At 30.7% G+C, this 15,627-nt stretch overlaps 1 protein-coding gene across 3 annotated transcripts; it reads right to left on the minus strand.

The window, feature by feature from the left end:
• Positions 1-8,044: 8,044 nt before the first annotated feature.
• Positions 8,045-10,160, minus strand: LOC115707107 (glyoxylate/hydroxypyruvate reductase HPR3). Of its 3 annotated transcripts, none has more exons than XM_030634955.2 (3): positions 9,484-10,160; positions 8,620-9,149; positions 8,045-8,487 (listed from the first exon to the last, which is right to left on the minus strand). In XM_030634955.2, coding segments are annotated over exons 1-3 (987 nt in total). In that variant the 5' UTR covers positions 9,940-10,160; the 3' UTR covers positions 8,045-8,486. The 3 variants fall into 3 exon arrangements, with proteins under 3 accessions (XP_030490815.2, XP_060970427.1, XP_030490816.2); XM_061114444.1 differs by having other exon boundaries at positions 8,045-8,515; positions 9,484-10,113; XM_030634956.2 differs by having other exon boundaries at positions 8,045-8,392; positions 9,484-10,112.
• Between the last annotated feature and the right edge of the window lie 5,467 nt (positions 10,161-15,627).

A 15,627-nucleotide genomic window follows, 5' to 3' on the forward strand; every position in this document is an offset into this window, starting at 1 on the left:
TCTCTCTCTCTCTCTCTCTCTCTCTCTCTCTCTCTCTCTCTACCTGAACATCCCAACCCAACCCACGCGAACCACCCCACAGACCCACAAAATTGGACCGATCGGACCCCTTCAACATCCCCACCAGCCCACGACGCTCCCCCACCGACTCACGACGCACTACCACTGAAGCACCACCACCGACCCACGATACCCACGGCGCACCACCACCGTTTTTTATTTTTTATTTTTATTGATTTTGTTTGTGATTTTAGTGTTAAAGATAGATTTTGTTAGATTTAGGGATAGATTTAGATTTTAGAATCTCAAATCTGTGATTTTGGAAAAGGTCCAATGGGATCTGATGTAGGTCCAATAGAGTCTGATAGGGTCGAATGAAACTATGAGTTTGCGGGGTAGGAGACGTAGGTCCGATGGGGGGTCCGATGGGTCCGATATAGGGTCTAATGGGAGGGTCCGATGGGGGTGGTTCTATGGGTCCGATTATATCCGATGTGGGCTCCAATGAAAGGGTTCAATTGTGTAAATAGGGGTATTTTAGAAATATCATAAAAACTGTCATATTCTACAAATATTAGTTATTAAGTTTAGGAAAAAAAAATTAGTATATGTAAGCATAACAAATTAAATTTTCCATTATTTTTAAGGTTTCTTTTTCTATGTCTTGGCCCCACATCATTGTCTTTCTTGTATAATGAGACTCAGCAGTAGATTTTAATGTGTCATACTCTTTGGATCTCCTTTTTTTTTTTTAAGAAACCTCCACACTCTTCAATCTCACTTTACAACCTACAAAATTTCAATGAAACTAAAGACCAACAAAGAAATTCAAGTAACAATTTAAAAAAATTAGTCTCTTCCATTTGCCTTTGTTTAGATCACTCATCACTTCCAAGTTCCAGTACAAAGCACGAATGACGATCATTAACCTGAGTTTCTTCAACAAAAAATTTGAATTTTTTTAACAAAGCTCTTTTGCCACAATTTATAGAAATTTGAACCCAATTTACCACTGCCACACTACACAATTGAGAAGACGACAAAAACTCTGGTTTTTTTTTTGAAAAAAAAAATTATGTAAACATTATTATCAAAATCTTCTCCAACTTAAAAAAAAAATTGTAGAAAAAAAAAAACAATATTAAAACATTACTTATTTTCACTGTTGTCAGATTACACAATCATTTATTTAATGTAAATTTTCATCTTAGGCTACTAGACCTATGATATTAATGTACATCTCACGAATGAAAATAAAGTATTAAATGCCTCATTTATGGATAATTCTCATATATATATGGCATTGTAGAATTCTCATTGAAGGTAAATATATGTATAAATATATATGATTTTGATATATGTTATGAAGTAATGTGATCGATAAATATATAGAAGAAAAAAAAACTCGAGTAATATGCAATTTTTTCTTTCAAAAGAAAGACAATTTATTTTGAATAGTTTAATTATTGGAAATGCGTACTAGATCTAGAACTTCTAGTGTTTCATAAATGTATTTTAACTTTGTTGTCTTGTACTGTTGTACACTCTAGCATAACAAAAAAATTTATATTTGAAAAGTTTAATTATTGGAATTACTAGTACTGCTTCATAATTCTAAATTGACTTGTTATATTGTACTGTTGTACACTAAAATAATTAACCTGGAATCCTCTGATTTGTCGAATTATATATAGTATTATATATTAAATTGTATTATTGTGCCTTTATTCAAAAAAAAAAAAAAAATTGTATTATTGTGAGACACTCTCTCACATAAAATAAATAGTAAAATATTGAGTCATTATAAAAATATAGACTACTTCACTTATAAATGATTAATTTTAAAATGTAACCTTATGATTCTTCCCCGTAAGAAAATATTCATGAGCATAATAAAAAAAAATGAAAATTACTATATTATATGTACATTTATAAAGTCGATTTTCTACGACTTGAGATTTTATATCCTCTTGATATATGTTATAAAATTAAAATGTCATCTAGTAGGTTCATTTAAAAGTTCATGATAAGTCCAAGATCCAAAAATAAAAGAAATAAAAATATTTTTATGTTGAAATAAGTACATATTAGAGCAATATATATGTATTACAGCCTATAGATGCAAAAGTTCTCTATTGTAAATTGTTAAAGAGTATTTTTATAAAAAAGTGCTAACTACACTATGATGATATTTTTTTTATATTGGGGTAGAAGAATTTGAATTTAGAATCTTTTCTTTGTGACGAAAAATATGAAATCATTAGAAATGCTCTAAATAACAATAATTTTTAAAACTTGTTGAAGTATAGCTTTGTCACAATATCTTTAATTTTAGTTTTTATTTTTACTCCAAAAAAAAAACAAACTATAAAACAAAAAGAAAGATAACATTTAGTAGCGATTTTCACAAAGTGAATTTCATAATAAACATCTGAAAATGATAACAAATTATGAAATAAAATGACCTCATAGTCACTATCCACTTATTCGTTTATCTACAACAACTTATTATTATTTCATATCAAGCTAGCTATTATTCAATAATATTAATTAATGACCTCATAGCTACACATAATTCTTTAAAAGCTACTATGTCGAAACCAAACAATTGAAATTGATCACTATAGTTTTGAATATAAATCCAGTCCTAACATAAGAAGGAAATAAAAGAAAAGTATAATAGAACGTCCTAGGGGCAGCTACCTGTCTCATTTGTTTTAATAAAAAGAAAAAGTTTATATGTGAATAATTTAATAAGTTATGTGTATAACTCGATTCAATTTAATTATAATCAACCCTGAAATACATATTTGAAATCTAATTATATGATGGGATGAGATAAAATGTTATTTTTTAATATCTAAGTAGATCAAATCGGTTGATGGACAGAGTATTTAAAAATCTAACTATTATTTCAATTTGATTTGGATGAGTTAATTATATTTTATATTATTATGCTTAAAATATTAATAATATAATTTTACTTTTAAAAAATAACGAATTTAATCTAATTAAATAAATATTAAATTTAAAATATTGAATGAATCAAATTCAATAAAAATAAAATACTTAATCTAACATAAGATAAAATTTGAACTAATTTGTAAATATATACATAAAATACATCTCACGTATTAAAACCAACTAATCCAATATTCTATTGAATTTGATCGGTCAGTTAAGATAATTAAAATTAATTGAATCGGCGCGTGTAACGTCCCGCTTCAAGCCTCCATTTGGTCCTTACACCTATGGAATAATGGCTCTTGTACACGAGTACGTCACTCAGGCTGCTTCATGGACTGATGACTGACCTTACACACCAACACGAGTGTTTCCAGCGTGATTTGTCCTCACTCGCACGCTTCCTAGGAAAACTTTTCAGGAGGTCACCCATCCTAAAATTGCCCCAGGCCAAGCACGCTTAACTGTGGAGTTCTTTCGTGATGGGCTACCGAAAAACAAGATGCACCTTGTTGATATAGGTGGTACCAATCAATCCATTTAAGCTCTATTCAACTGTGTAGTCTCATACCTACACAGTCTTAGAATCATCCCACTTGACATTCCCCAGGCGGTGTGAGATTGTACAGTTTACCCGGTATTTCCCCTTACGGATCACGGGACTACTGACTGTCACAGCTCGGCTAGCAAAATCTAATATAAAAACATTGGATGTAGCCCCTATACTTTAAATTCCTAATTACGCAAATGTTTTGCAAAGTCAGGCTAAATTAACATCAAGCATAAGCTCAATCAAATGCGCACAAAATTAAAAGAAGAAAAATAAATTGAAAAGCATTAATTGTGTGTATAGTCTAATTCTATAGATGGTAATGGTATCCTCTTTCAATGATCAGCTTATTCTTTCACTTTACCTTATTAAGATAACGAAAAAGTAGTTATTACTGCCTTATGGCCGACATTTATTAATTGTGCAATAATTTCCTTTTTATCATCATCAAATGGGTTACTAATGTGTATGAGAGACCTAAGTCAAAAGGATCTCAACCTCAACTTGCCACTTTTGGGTGCCTTGTGATTTTTATAAAGATATATTATATATATTTCACTTATATATATTATATGTATGCATGTATGTATGTGTGGGTGGGGTACATGGCCATCGCCATCGAACCCATGAACATATTTTATATTCTTTTTGGTCAAGTGTGATTGATCTATATTATATATGAGTATGGTTGGTTCCATGTTGATGAGCTCTTGTCTATTATATGTCGGCCATGGATATGTAGATGAAAAAGGAAGGGTGGACAAGAAGAAGCGTTTGAGCTGTGTTAGATTTAAAGATTTCGAGATTAAAAGAATATTTTGGTCATAGGACTAGTCTAATCTACACACTATATACATGAAAAGAAAAATGTTAATTAGTGCTTATCAAACACAACAAGATTTGGCATACTGTTAGTGAAATTTATCAAATTAATTAACAATTTAAAATATTAAAATTTACAAAATAATTTCACTTAATTTACTTACACGGTGTAAATTTATGGTCATTTTGCGACTATTTCATAATAGTCATTTATGGTCGAACGGACAGGATCGTGTTTTTGCGATCATACAATATTATTTTACTAATAAATTTTTTTTTAATAATAATTTAATAATGACTATTTTTATAAAATATTAATTCAATATCAAATATCAAGTTTTATATATTTTTTAGTTTAATAACTATATAGAAAATTAATAATCAATCACAAGTCAACACATTATATACATTAATGCTCATATAAAAAGTATAATAATATATATTAAATACGTGAGTTATACTGATATATGCACTATATATATAATCTCAAGTTCCAACAATGTTAATAGTAGCATGAGTTCATCCATGTACATATGTTATTTTATGTAATTGTGGACGGGAAATTTGATTTTCTATACTTAGAAAATCAAAAAAAAATTTCCCTAAACTAAAAATTTAAAACCTAAAAAAACTATTCTTTTTTTTCAAAACCCCAAAAATACCCCCCTCACAATATTCTCTCTCTGCATCATCTCTCCCTCCCTCTATCTCACCCCAACCGCCCACCCTCACCCGAACCACCCTCACCCACCCACGTCAACCCCAACGCCGATCACCACCCTCACCCCCGTCGACCACGACCCCAACCCCCCGACCCCAACCCCAACCCGAAAGAGCAACCCCACTCTCTGAAACTTTTTTTTTCCTGCGATTTGAGAGAGGGAAGAAGACAGAGGTCCGATGGTCGGACCTTGGGGGTCCGATGGGTCCGACCATCGGACCCATCGGACCCCAAGGTCCGACCGTCTTTTAAATTTTTTTTTTTTTCTGCGATTTTGGAGAGAGAGGAAGAAAGAGGTCCGATGGTCGGACCTTCGGGTCCGATGGGTCCGACCATCGGACCCATCGGACCCGAAGGTCCGACCGGCTTTTAATTTTTTTTTTTTTCCTGCGATTCGAGAGAGAGGGGAAGAGAGAGGTCCGATGGTCGGACCTTGGGGTCTGATGGGTCCGATTGGTCGGACCCCATCGGACCCCATGGTCCGACCATCGGACCTGGGGTGTGGGATTCTTGGGACCGGCTAGATAGAGAGAGAAAGAGAGATAGTTTTAGTTTGGGGGTATTTTTGGGGTTTTGAAAAAAAAATGTATAGTTTTTTTAGGGTTTAAATTATTGGTTTAGAAATCAAATTTTTTGATTTTCTAAGTATAGAAAATCAAATTTCCCTTGTGGACCACACATATATATGTATGGAAGTTGGAACCACGATCTATATGATCTTTTTGAAATTAATTAGTTCACTCAAACAGCAATACTATTTAACAAGTATCACTAATAGTGGGATTTGTATCAGATCAGCAAGTACATATAGTCAATTAAAGTGACTCATGAAGTAATCGCTTTTTTCTCATTTTCAATCACACTAATTATAACACTGTTTAACTACATCTCCACGAAGAGTTTCCAGTAGCTTTTAATATTCGTACGGTACGACAGTGACTATATATGACAACATTATAGTAGGTACACAATTTTATCTTTACTGGTAATAAGTTTTATGTTTTTAGGCATTTCAAAAAATTATAATTTAAAAATATAGTTTATATTATAGCTGTAGTACCCATTACATTCGATTATCAGAAAATAATATATACTTAGTAGTAATTAATTCATTTAAATCTAGTAGTTTAATGCTCACACAATCTAAACAATGTAAGATTGTACAACTCTAAATCTTTTTCCTAATAAATCACGATAAGTAAAATAAAATAAAATAACTCATGATAAGTAAAATACGTGAAATGTCTACTGCAATTATAATATACACTGTTATGATATTTTTTGGTAAAAATAAAAATGTGGCTTATAGTAGAAATAAAAGTGATGTTCCATCAGAATTGTACAATATATATTCACATTGGAAGTTGGTTATAATTGGGAATCATATATGTAAAATGAGCTATATATATATGCACAGGACAGCAGCCATATATATGGTCCAAGCAGGATATGTGGGCCCTCATCACTCTCACTACTATTCCATCGCCCTTACCAGCCTTGAAAGGCCAATATCTTCTTCCTCTCATACCTAAATTATACTGTGTGTTCTGAAAATGACATTAATTATCATGTTTCTTAGACCAATCACAATGATCGAGTGTAGATTAGACTACTAATTCTTTAGATTTCTGTTTTGATTTTTTGATGGAAATATAACGGTATTTCACCAGCCCAACTTTGACTATTTCTTTCCTTTTTTTTTCTTTATATAAAAATATTTAAGGGAGTTTTTCATTTTGGTTAAAATATTTTGAAATTGATGGAGACGTTGATTTATGTTATTGATTTTCAAACAAACAGAAATAACTGAAAAACAATTTGTAAAATATAAATTAAACACACAACAACTTTGTTCCAACTATCCAATGTCCTACCTCTAGTTAGATTGAGAATGAGAACCTTCTACTACCAAAGAGAATCAACACAAGTTACATGCAGGGTGGCGGCATATATATGGCAATTTGTCATTGGTAACACTCAACTTACAAGTTATTTTTTATTTTAACAACTCAGCTCATGGGCAGATCCACGAACGGAAAACAGTCCCTCACAGGGATACAAAATGCTAGAGCTCCTTTAATTGAGTGTTTGTTATGGGAGTGTTAGAATTAGAATAGGTGGGAATACGAGTTCTTCTTCCATAAGTTTAGTTTGAGTCCCACGAAGTTTTGGTGGATAATATAAATTTTTTTGTACACTATAGTTTTACATTCCCTCCTTTCAGCCACACCTACTATGTCTTGCCATTTATTAATTCATGATATTATATAAAAATTATATGGGAATTAATATTTAATTGTATCAAAAAAAGATGTTAAACACCCTAGTATTTTTTTAGCATTTATCTAAAAGAAACTCTGGCCCATAATTTTGATGTGGAAACAGCAAACCCGCCTCATAGAAAACTCTTCCCTCTCGCTCTCAAATAAAGAAGACTTTCTCATTTTCATACATAAATCTCTCATTAAAGTATAACTAGCAATTGACTAACCATATATATTATAGAAGATATAAATAATACAAACAGTCATAATCAGTTCCACTTAGTCTCCTCTTGTTAAACTAATTTTCAATTCTGTTAGTCTATTCTTATGTATTTAATTTACTTAATTAGCTAGTCTTACTGCTATTTCTTAGGCATTAGTTAACACGAGTTTTACTCGTAAGGATTCTTATATTTGCCCATATAAAGACTGTACATATCAATGAGAAAATCGAATCACTTTTTCAAATCTTATATACATTACATTAAATTTTTTAGGATTTATGGAAAAAAGAAACATATATTATCTCAAATCCAGAGCACAGCATGCACTAGACCTTGTCACTTGTTTACAAATAACTAATGGCAAATGCTAATTAGTGATTCGATCATTTTAAATTAGCGAAACATAATTAGTCAAGAATGTAAGTTTTACACAGTATATATGATGGAATTTTGAGTCTTTCTACAAATAACAGGTTTCTTATCAAAATTTCTTGCAATATGGCTGTAACTTGTACTGTGAATAACTGAATTAACTGATATACATAGTACATAAACTGAAAGCGATCGTTCAATTGATAATCAATGTGTGGTTTATACAAATGATCTTTCTTCTATACCGCAAAAACAATAACCATATGCACCAGGCTTTCCTATTTATTTTGAAGGACCGCATAATATTAATATGAACAAATGTCAAATATCTAAGACCATCATTGCCTCACCAACCCATGCATACTATTCTGCTCATCAAAGTCTTAAGCATCCAATGCATGTAAACATATTTTGACTAGACCGTTTATGTTCCTCCTCACTAGTTAGCACCTCCACAAATCTATTACAGACTAACCTGAACAAATAACAGATTAAATCCAGAAGCTCATATTGTCAAAAAGCCTTCATGGTTCAATATTTCATCTTTCATCAAATGAATATTTCAGAATCCTGCAGTTGAGGAAAAGAAGGGATCGGCCTGATATTTTAATAAGGGCAGACTTATAGAGCAGGGTCACTTCTACAATTATATCTATAATTGAAAATGTTTAAACCAATGATATAAGAAAATAGGAAACTTACTAGGGATTGGACACCGGAGTTAATAACGGTTTGTTTAAGAAGAAAGCCTCCAGATTGGCAATCATAACTGAAGCAGCCTTCTCAAAAGACTCTGGAGTAAGTACAGCAGCATGTGGAGAAAGAACAACATTATCCAATTGGAAGAGCTCATCAGGAACATTTGAGGCAATATCATTTTCAAACACATCCAAACCAGCTCCTCTGATATCTTCTCCTACCAAACACCTCACCAATTCCTTCTCATCAATAAGAGCACCACGCCCAACGTTAACAATCACACCCTCCTTTCCCAAAGCAGAAAGAACTTCCTTGTTAACCATATGATGTGTTTCATCTGTTAAACTACAGCACAAGATGATAACATCGTTATTTTCAGCAAGTTCTTTAACATTAGAATAAAAAGGGTATGTAATGGAAGGCTTTTTGCTCCTTGAGTTGTAAGAGATTGTGCAACCAAATGCCTCAAGCCTTTTCCCAACTTCACAGCCTATGCTCCCCAATCCAACAATTCCAACACGCTTTCCTCCCAACTGAAAATTAATAACCCTGATTCTTATTATTATTATTATTATTATCATTATTATTTTGCAATGACAAAAATCATAATGTGGCACAACCTACAAAATCTAAATATGCCTAAAAGAAAAAGTGGGATTTTATCTAACTAAACAAGTTGTCTATGTTATTCTTAGCTAATCAGAGACTTAATTCTAAGCAATTGTAAATGGTAATTTGAATTGACAATGTGGAGTTAGCAAAATTCAGTTTGACAAATCCTTAGTTTTTGTTAAATTACAGCTATAAAATATATGGGATATTCTTAACTATTGTATTTTTCCCTAAAAATAAAGTAGTAGTGCTTACCTTGTGAGCAAGAGGAAAATCCCCTTTGACTTTCCAGAACCCATGTCTGATGTAGCGATCGGAGGCCGAAACTTTCCTAAGCACATCAATCAATAAACCCACGGCCATATCAGCCACATCTTCCGAGTAAGCGTTCCCAACATTGGCCACCGAAACCCCTCGGCGACGGCACTCGGCCAAGTCGACCTGATTGACGCCCGCGCTGGAAGTCACCACCAATCGCAGCGCTGGAAGCAGTTGGAGTAGGTCGGCGTTGACGGAGGTGGCGTGGCTGGCAATCATCGCTCGGACTGAGCTTGCATTTATCTTCAGAAACTGGTCTAGAGGTAGCTCCGACTCCCATGCTTTCACCAATCGGAACTTTTGATCAAACAATGGCGACAAATTAGTGGGTAGCGTCTTTACAATCAGTAGGAGTTGGGGCCGATCGTCTGGTTGGCTTTGGAGCTCTTCCATTTTTGTTGTATAATTGGGAAAGAGGAATTGAAGAAGATCTGCAACAAAATTTATTAATTTTAAATTTAATTGACCAAAACCAACCACCCATAATATTCCATTATCTTTTTTTTACAGCATCATGGAGATCTTTTAGTTAAATGATACTTGAATGGTCTTTAACAGCTTCACTTTAAAGAATTCTGGATAATCCGTAATTTTGACCATTTTTAATAACTACTTACCCATTAGACCATCTCTAAAGAAGTAAAAGTTGTAACTATATTTTTACTAAAAAATAGTTTTGTAATATTGTTTCAAACTTTTATGGTTGTGATTTAATATATTATTATAAATTTTAATATGTTATTTAATACTTATCTTAATAATATTTTTTTTTGATAAAATCTTAATAATTTATTTAAAATATATCAAATAATTATACATAATTAAATAAAATAATAATAATATAAGTTAAATGAGCATATTAGCTAAAATTTAATGATAAAGTATTAAAAATAGCAAAATAATAAATATAAAGCATAGTATTTATTATGATATAAATTTTGCATCTTGCTATATTGTGATGTAAATTTGAATCACTTTTTGCTGTGATATATTTGTATCATAATTTAGGATATTATTGGAGTAGACTTTTAACAAAATGAGTTATATTTTGCATTTATATTACTTATTTGAAGTAAAAAGAATATAAATAAAAAAATATCATTTATATTTTTTCTTTCTTATTTTTTGTTATGAGAAATATTAAAGGGCACTCATGCTGCTTAGCATCCTTAGAGCATCTCCAATAATAGTACTCTTTAAGAGTGTCGAAAATTTCCACATCACTTAAAATTTTATTATTTTATTTATCTCTTTTACATCATTTTTGGTACTTTTGTTCTAAAATAATTCAATTGGTAAGCATCTCTAAAAATTATTAAAATAATATTATATTATTATTTAATACATATTAAATAAACAAATTTCTTACTATATGATAAAATAATAAAAAAAAAATTAAAATAAAAAAGGAAAAGATGATATGATATGTATCACGTTTTTGAGCTAATGTATTAATGTTTACGTTTTGTACTTTCTAGCTTGTTGTATCGTGTCGTGCTTAAATTCATATTTTTTTTTGTCCTGCCTAAGTACATATTTTTTCGTATTGAATCGTACTTGTATCTCTCAAGCTTGTACATGTTTCATGTCTTGTCAAAAAACTGAGTTTAGAGTATTAGAATATTTCTAATTAAGGAAATAAAATAATATTATTGATTCTGATAAATGAATATTTTATATTCATTGAATCTGGACAGAATTAATTACGTAATATTCTATATATGGTCAGATTTCTATATTCATTACCTGATTTGATTTCCTGAATTAATTGTCAAAATATTCTGACAATTAATGTGGCACAGATACTGATGGAGTATCTCACCTATAAATATAGGGTCTCGGTCCCCGAGCTCCTCACTCATTCTGTTCATAATAAAGAAATTCCATCTAAAGAGAGTTGAGAGAGCGAGGTAGCCCGATTACCCATGGTAGTCAATTTCCTTTGCAGATCAAAGCTTATGTGGGTTTGAAGCTCAAGATTCAATGGCTGGAGGTATTTCGATCCTTATTCATAGTGTATATATGTTTGATTAATTCCGCACTTTATACTTAAACATATATATTTCAGTTTATACATATAAATGTCTAACAGTTGGTATCAGAGCGGATTATATATCTCTGCCTTGATTTAGTTTGAGTTTAATATATATATATACGTATATACGGTGTTCATATATATATATTATATATTCGTTTTTGGGTTCGTATATACATTTTTATTATATATATTCATATTATATATATACATTTTCATACGTATATACGTATATACATTCAGTTTATATATATATTCATATACATTCTGTTTATATATACATTCAGTTTATATATATATTCATATATAGTTTATACATATATATAGATATTTTCTTCATTTCATTAGGTATATATATTGTATATATATATGTTCATATATTCATTATATCATATTGTTTATATACCTAAATGCTATATATAAATATATACATATATACATTTCATGTTTATATATATACATACGGTACATTATTTTATTTTCTGTATATATATGTATATATGTTTATATATACATTATACATTCTGAATCAATACATTCATATATTAATATAGATTGTTCTAATGCATGAAAACTCATTTTGAAAAACAAAGAAATCTCCAAAAAAAAAAAAAAAATTCGGACCCGAAATTTTTGGTGATTTTAAAGTCTTTGTTTTACGTGTTTTCGATGCATGAAATCTATATGAATGGCTTAATTTTTTTCATTTAGATCATTTTGGAATTGATTTCATAAATTTTGGCCGTCGGTATCGTTTTTCAAGGCAGTGCTTTTTTCCAAAAAAAAAAAAAAGGAAATATTCCGAATTTTTTATAAATTTTTTATTTATTTGGAATATTAATTAGTTTCCTATTTTGTGTTAATTTAGTCCATAAATTGCATTTAGTCAATTTTCTATTTTTGTTTAATACATATATCTAGTATAAATTGAAAATAGAAATTTATTTTAATTTGGTAATTAATTACATGATTTATTTAGGCATGTAATAATTGTGCATTTATACTTAAATGTGCATCTAATTATTTATTACCAAATTTATGTAATTTATTGTTTAAATTAATAAAATTTGAAAAATCTGCCATTAAGTACATTCTTTAATTTTGCATTTAATTCATTTCATATAATTAATTGTACTAATTTGTATATTTACCTTATTTATACAAATTAATTATTAGTGCAAATATTTAAGATATTATATGGTCATAAATGCATAATTAATTATATATTATGGAATTAAGCATTTAATTTCTTATCATACAATAATTGTATTAATTTGTATTTATTTGGCAAATTTATGTTTAATGCAATTAATTTAGATTTGTATGATTTAAATGCTATACATAAATTCCTTTTATAGTGCTAGATATATTTAGAAATATTCAAACATTAAGATAGGTTGAATATTTTATATAGCACATTAAGTTTCATAAAACTTCATAAAATTATTCATAAAATATTCATAAAACTTCCTAAAATGTATAAAATATGAATAAAATGTAAGTAATTTTGTGGTTTGACATAAGAAAACATAAATTTGGGACAAATGCTCATATCTAGAACGGTTTTTAATGATCTTCGGACGACCACACTAGGAGCATTAATCTCAGTGATTGTCTACTATGTTAATAACGAAATTACTTTTAGGTAGAGCCCAATACCTAATGTCAAAGTGAAAATATAATTTTATATAATTAGGGAGTAGCCACAGCATCCTTATTTGTATAAAATTATATATTAATTAAAATTCACCTTAATGGACATAACTTGTAATTAATTATATAGGTATAATAATTTTACCCCACAGGGATTTTATTATATTTGTATAATTAATTAGGATAATATGCTAAATTAAGTTCTCTTAATTTACCCCACAGGGAGTTATGGGGATTTAATTTAATAGTGTTATCACAAATTTAATTAAAGATAGATAATAAACCTTCATTTTCCAAAACTAATTGTTTGATTAAATCTATCATAAAGTTCATCTAATTTTATTAAATTTAAAATTTAGCCCACAGGCAATTTTGGATTTAGTAAAATTTTAATCTTCAGTTTATACTTTGGTGTCTAGTGAACCACATAATTTTAAATAATTAGGGAGTAGCCACATCATCCTTAATTATATAAAATTATATATATTAAGTGGATTAAGATCACATAATGGACATGAATTATGTGAACATAATAATCTTACCCTACAGGGATTTTATTATATTCACATGATTAATATGTTAAATTAAATTCTCTTAATTTATCCCACAGGAAATTATGTAGATTTAATTTAATAATTTTATCATAAAGTATAAAATTTTGAAACATTTATAAATAATTAAGTGTTTCATACCTTTCATTAAGATAGAAATATTAAACTTTAAGTTTTTCATAAATTGTGTAAATCTATCATAATCTACATCTAAATCTAATCTTATTAAATTAAAAATTTAGCCCACAGGCAATTTTTGTTTAATAAGATTTCATATTTAAGCATGTTTATTCATTGGTAAAAACATGATTCATTTAAACCTCAAAACTATATATGTAATTTTATTACATCACTATTCATAAATTTCTTCCATACTAGTAGAAAATTTCTTCCATAACAGTAGAAATTTTCAAAATTTATTCTGATAACTTCATCTAGCATATACAATTTTTACTGTATAATTAAGAAAAATAAATCACACTTTATTATCACCAATAAATTTTAATTTATTGTGTATGAATTCATTCTAATATAGTTAATGTGATTATTAACACATAGTGGATTATTTTAGATTGTTATTCCACATTCATAATTTCTTGCAAGGTTCACAAATAAACCTAAGAAAGTCAGTAACTGTGAGCAAATCTTATCCACAGACAAGATAAGTTCTCACATTTAGAAGTTTAAGGAACAAGCAATATAGTAGTGGCTTTGTTTTAAAATTGGCAAAGATCTTTATGTTCCAAGATTCTATTGAAACTTGATTTAGACACATTTAGAGGTCTTTACTACAAATGATGTCACTCATAAAGATATGCAAGTTCAATCTGACAATAAGAAATGTGTTATTAATAAGAATTCTTCTACATTATTGTAACGTCCCCGCTTCAAGCCTCCATTGGGTCCTTACACCCACGGAATAATGGCTCTTATACACGGGTACGCCACTCTGGCTGCTTCATGGATTGATGGTAGCCTACTGAGACCCGACACGAGTGTTTTCAGCGTGCTTTGTCCTCACTTGCACACTTCCTGGGAAAACTTCCCAGGAGGTCACCCATCCCTAAATTACTTCAGGCCAAGCACGCTTAACTGTGGAGTTCTTTCGAGATGGGCTACCGAAAAACAAGATGCACCTTGTTGATATAGGTAGTACCAATCAATCCATTTAAGCTCTCTTTAACTGTGTAGTCCCATACCTACACAGTCTCAGAATCATCCCATTAGACCTTCCCCAGGCGATGTGGGATTGCACAGCTTACCCGGTATTTCCCCTTACGGATCACGGGACTACTGACTGTCACAATCACCCCCCCTTACGGGGTTCGACGTCCTCGTCGACCACACTTCCGGCTGGGTCAAGGCTCTGATACCATTTGTAACGTCCCCGCTTCAAGCCTCCATTGGGTCCTTACACCCACGGAATAATGGCTCTTATACACGGGTACGCCACTCTGGCTGCTTCATGGATTGATGACTGGCCCTACAGACCAACACGAGTGTTTTCAGCGTGCTTTGTCCTCACTTGCACACTTCCTGGGAAAACTTCCCAGGAGGTCACCCATCCCTAAATTACTTCAGGCCAAGCACGCTTAACTGTGGAGTTCTTTCGAGATGGGCTACCGAAAAACAAGATGCACCTTGTTGATATAGGTAGTACCAATCAATCCATTTAAGCTCTCTTTAACTGTGTAGTCCCATACCTACACAGTCTCAGAATCATCCCATTAGACCTTCCCCAGGCGATGTGGGATTGCACAGCTTACCCGGTATTTCCCCTTACGGATCACGGGACTACTGACTGTCACAATTATAGCACCAAAAATTATGGAACATATCTCC

The sequence above is a fragment of the Cannabis sativa genome, chromosome 1 (assembly GCF_029168945.1).
Source record: "Cannabis sativa cultivar Pink pepper isolate KNU-18-1 chromosome 1, ASM2916894v1, whole genome shotgun sequence".
In the NCBI taxonomy this organism is placed as follows: Eukaryota; Viridiplantae; Streptophyta; class Magnoliopsida; order Rosales; family Cannabaceae; genus Cannabis; species Cannabis sativa.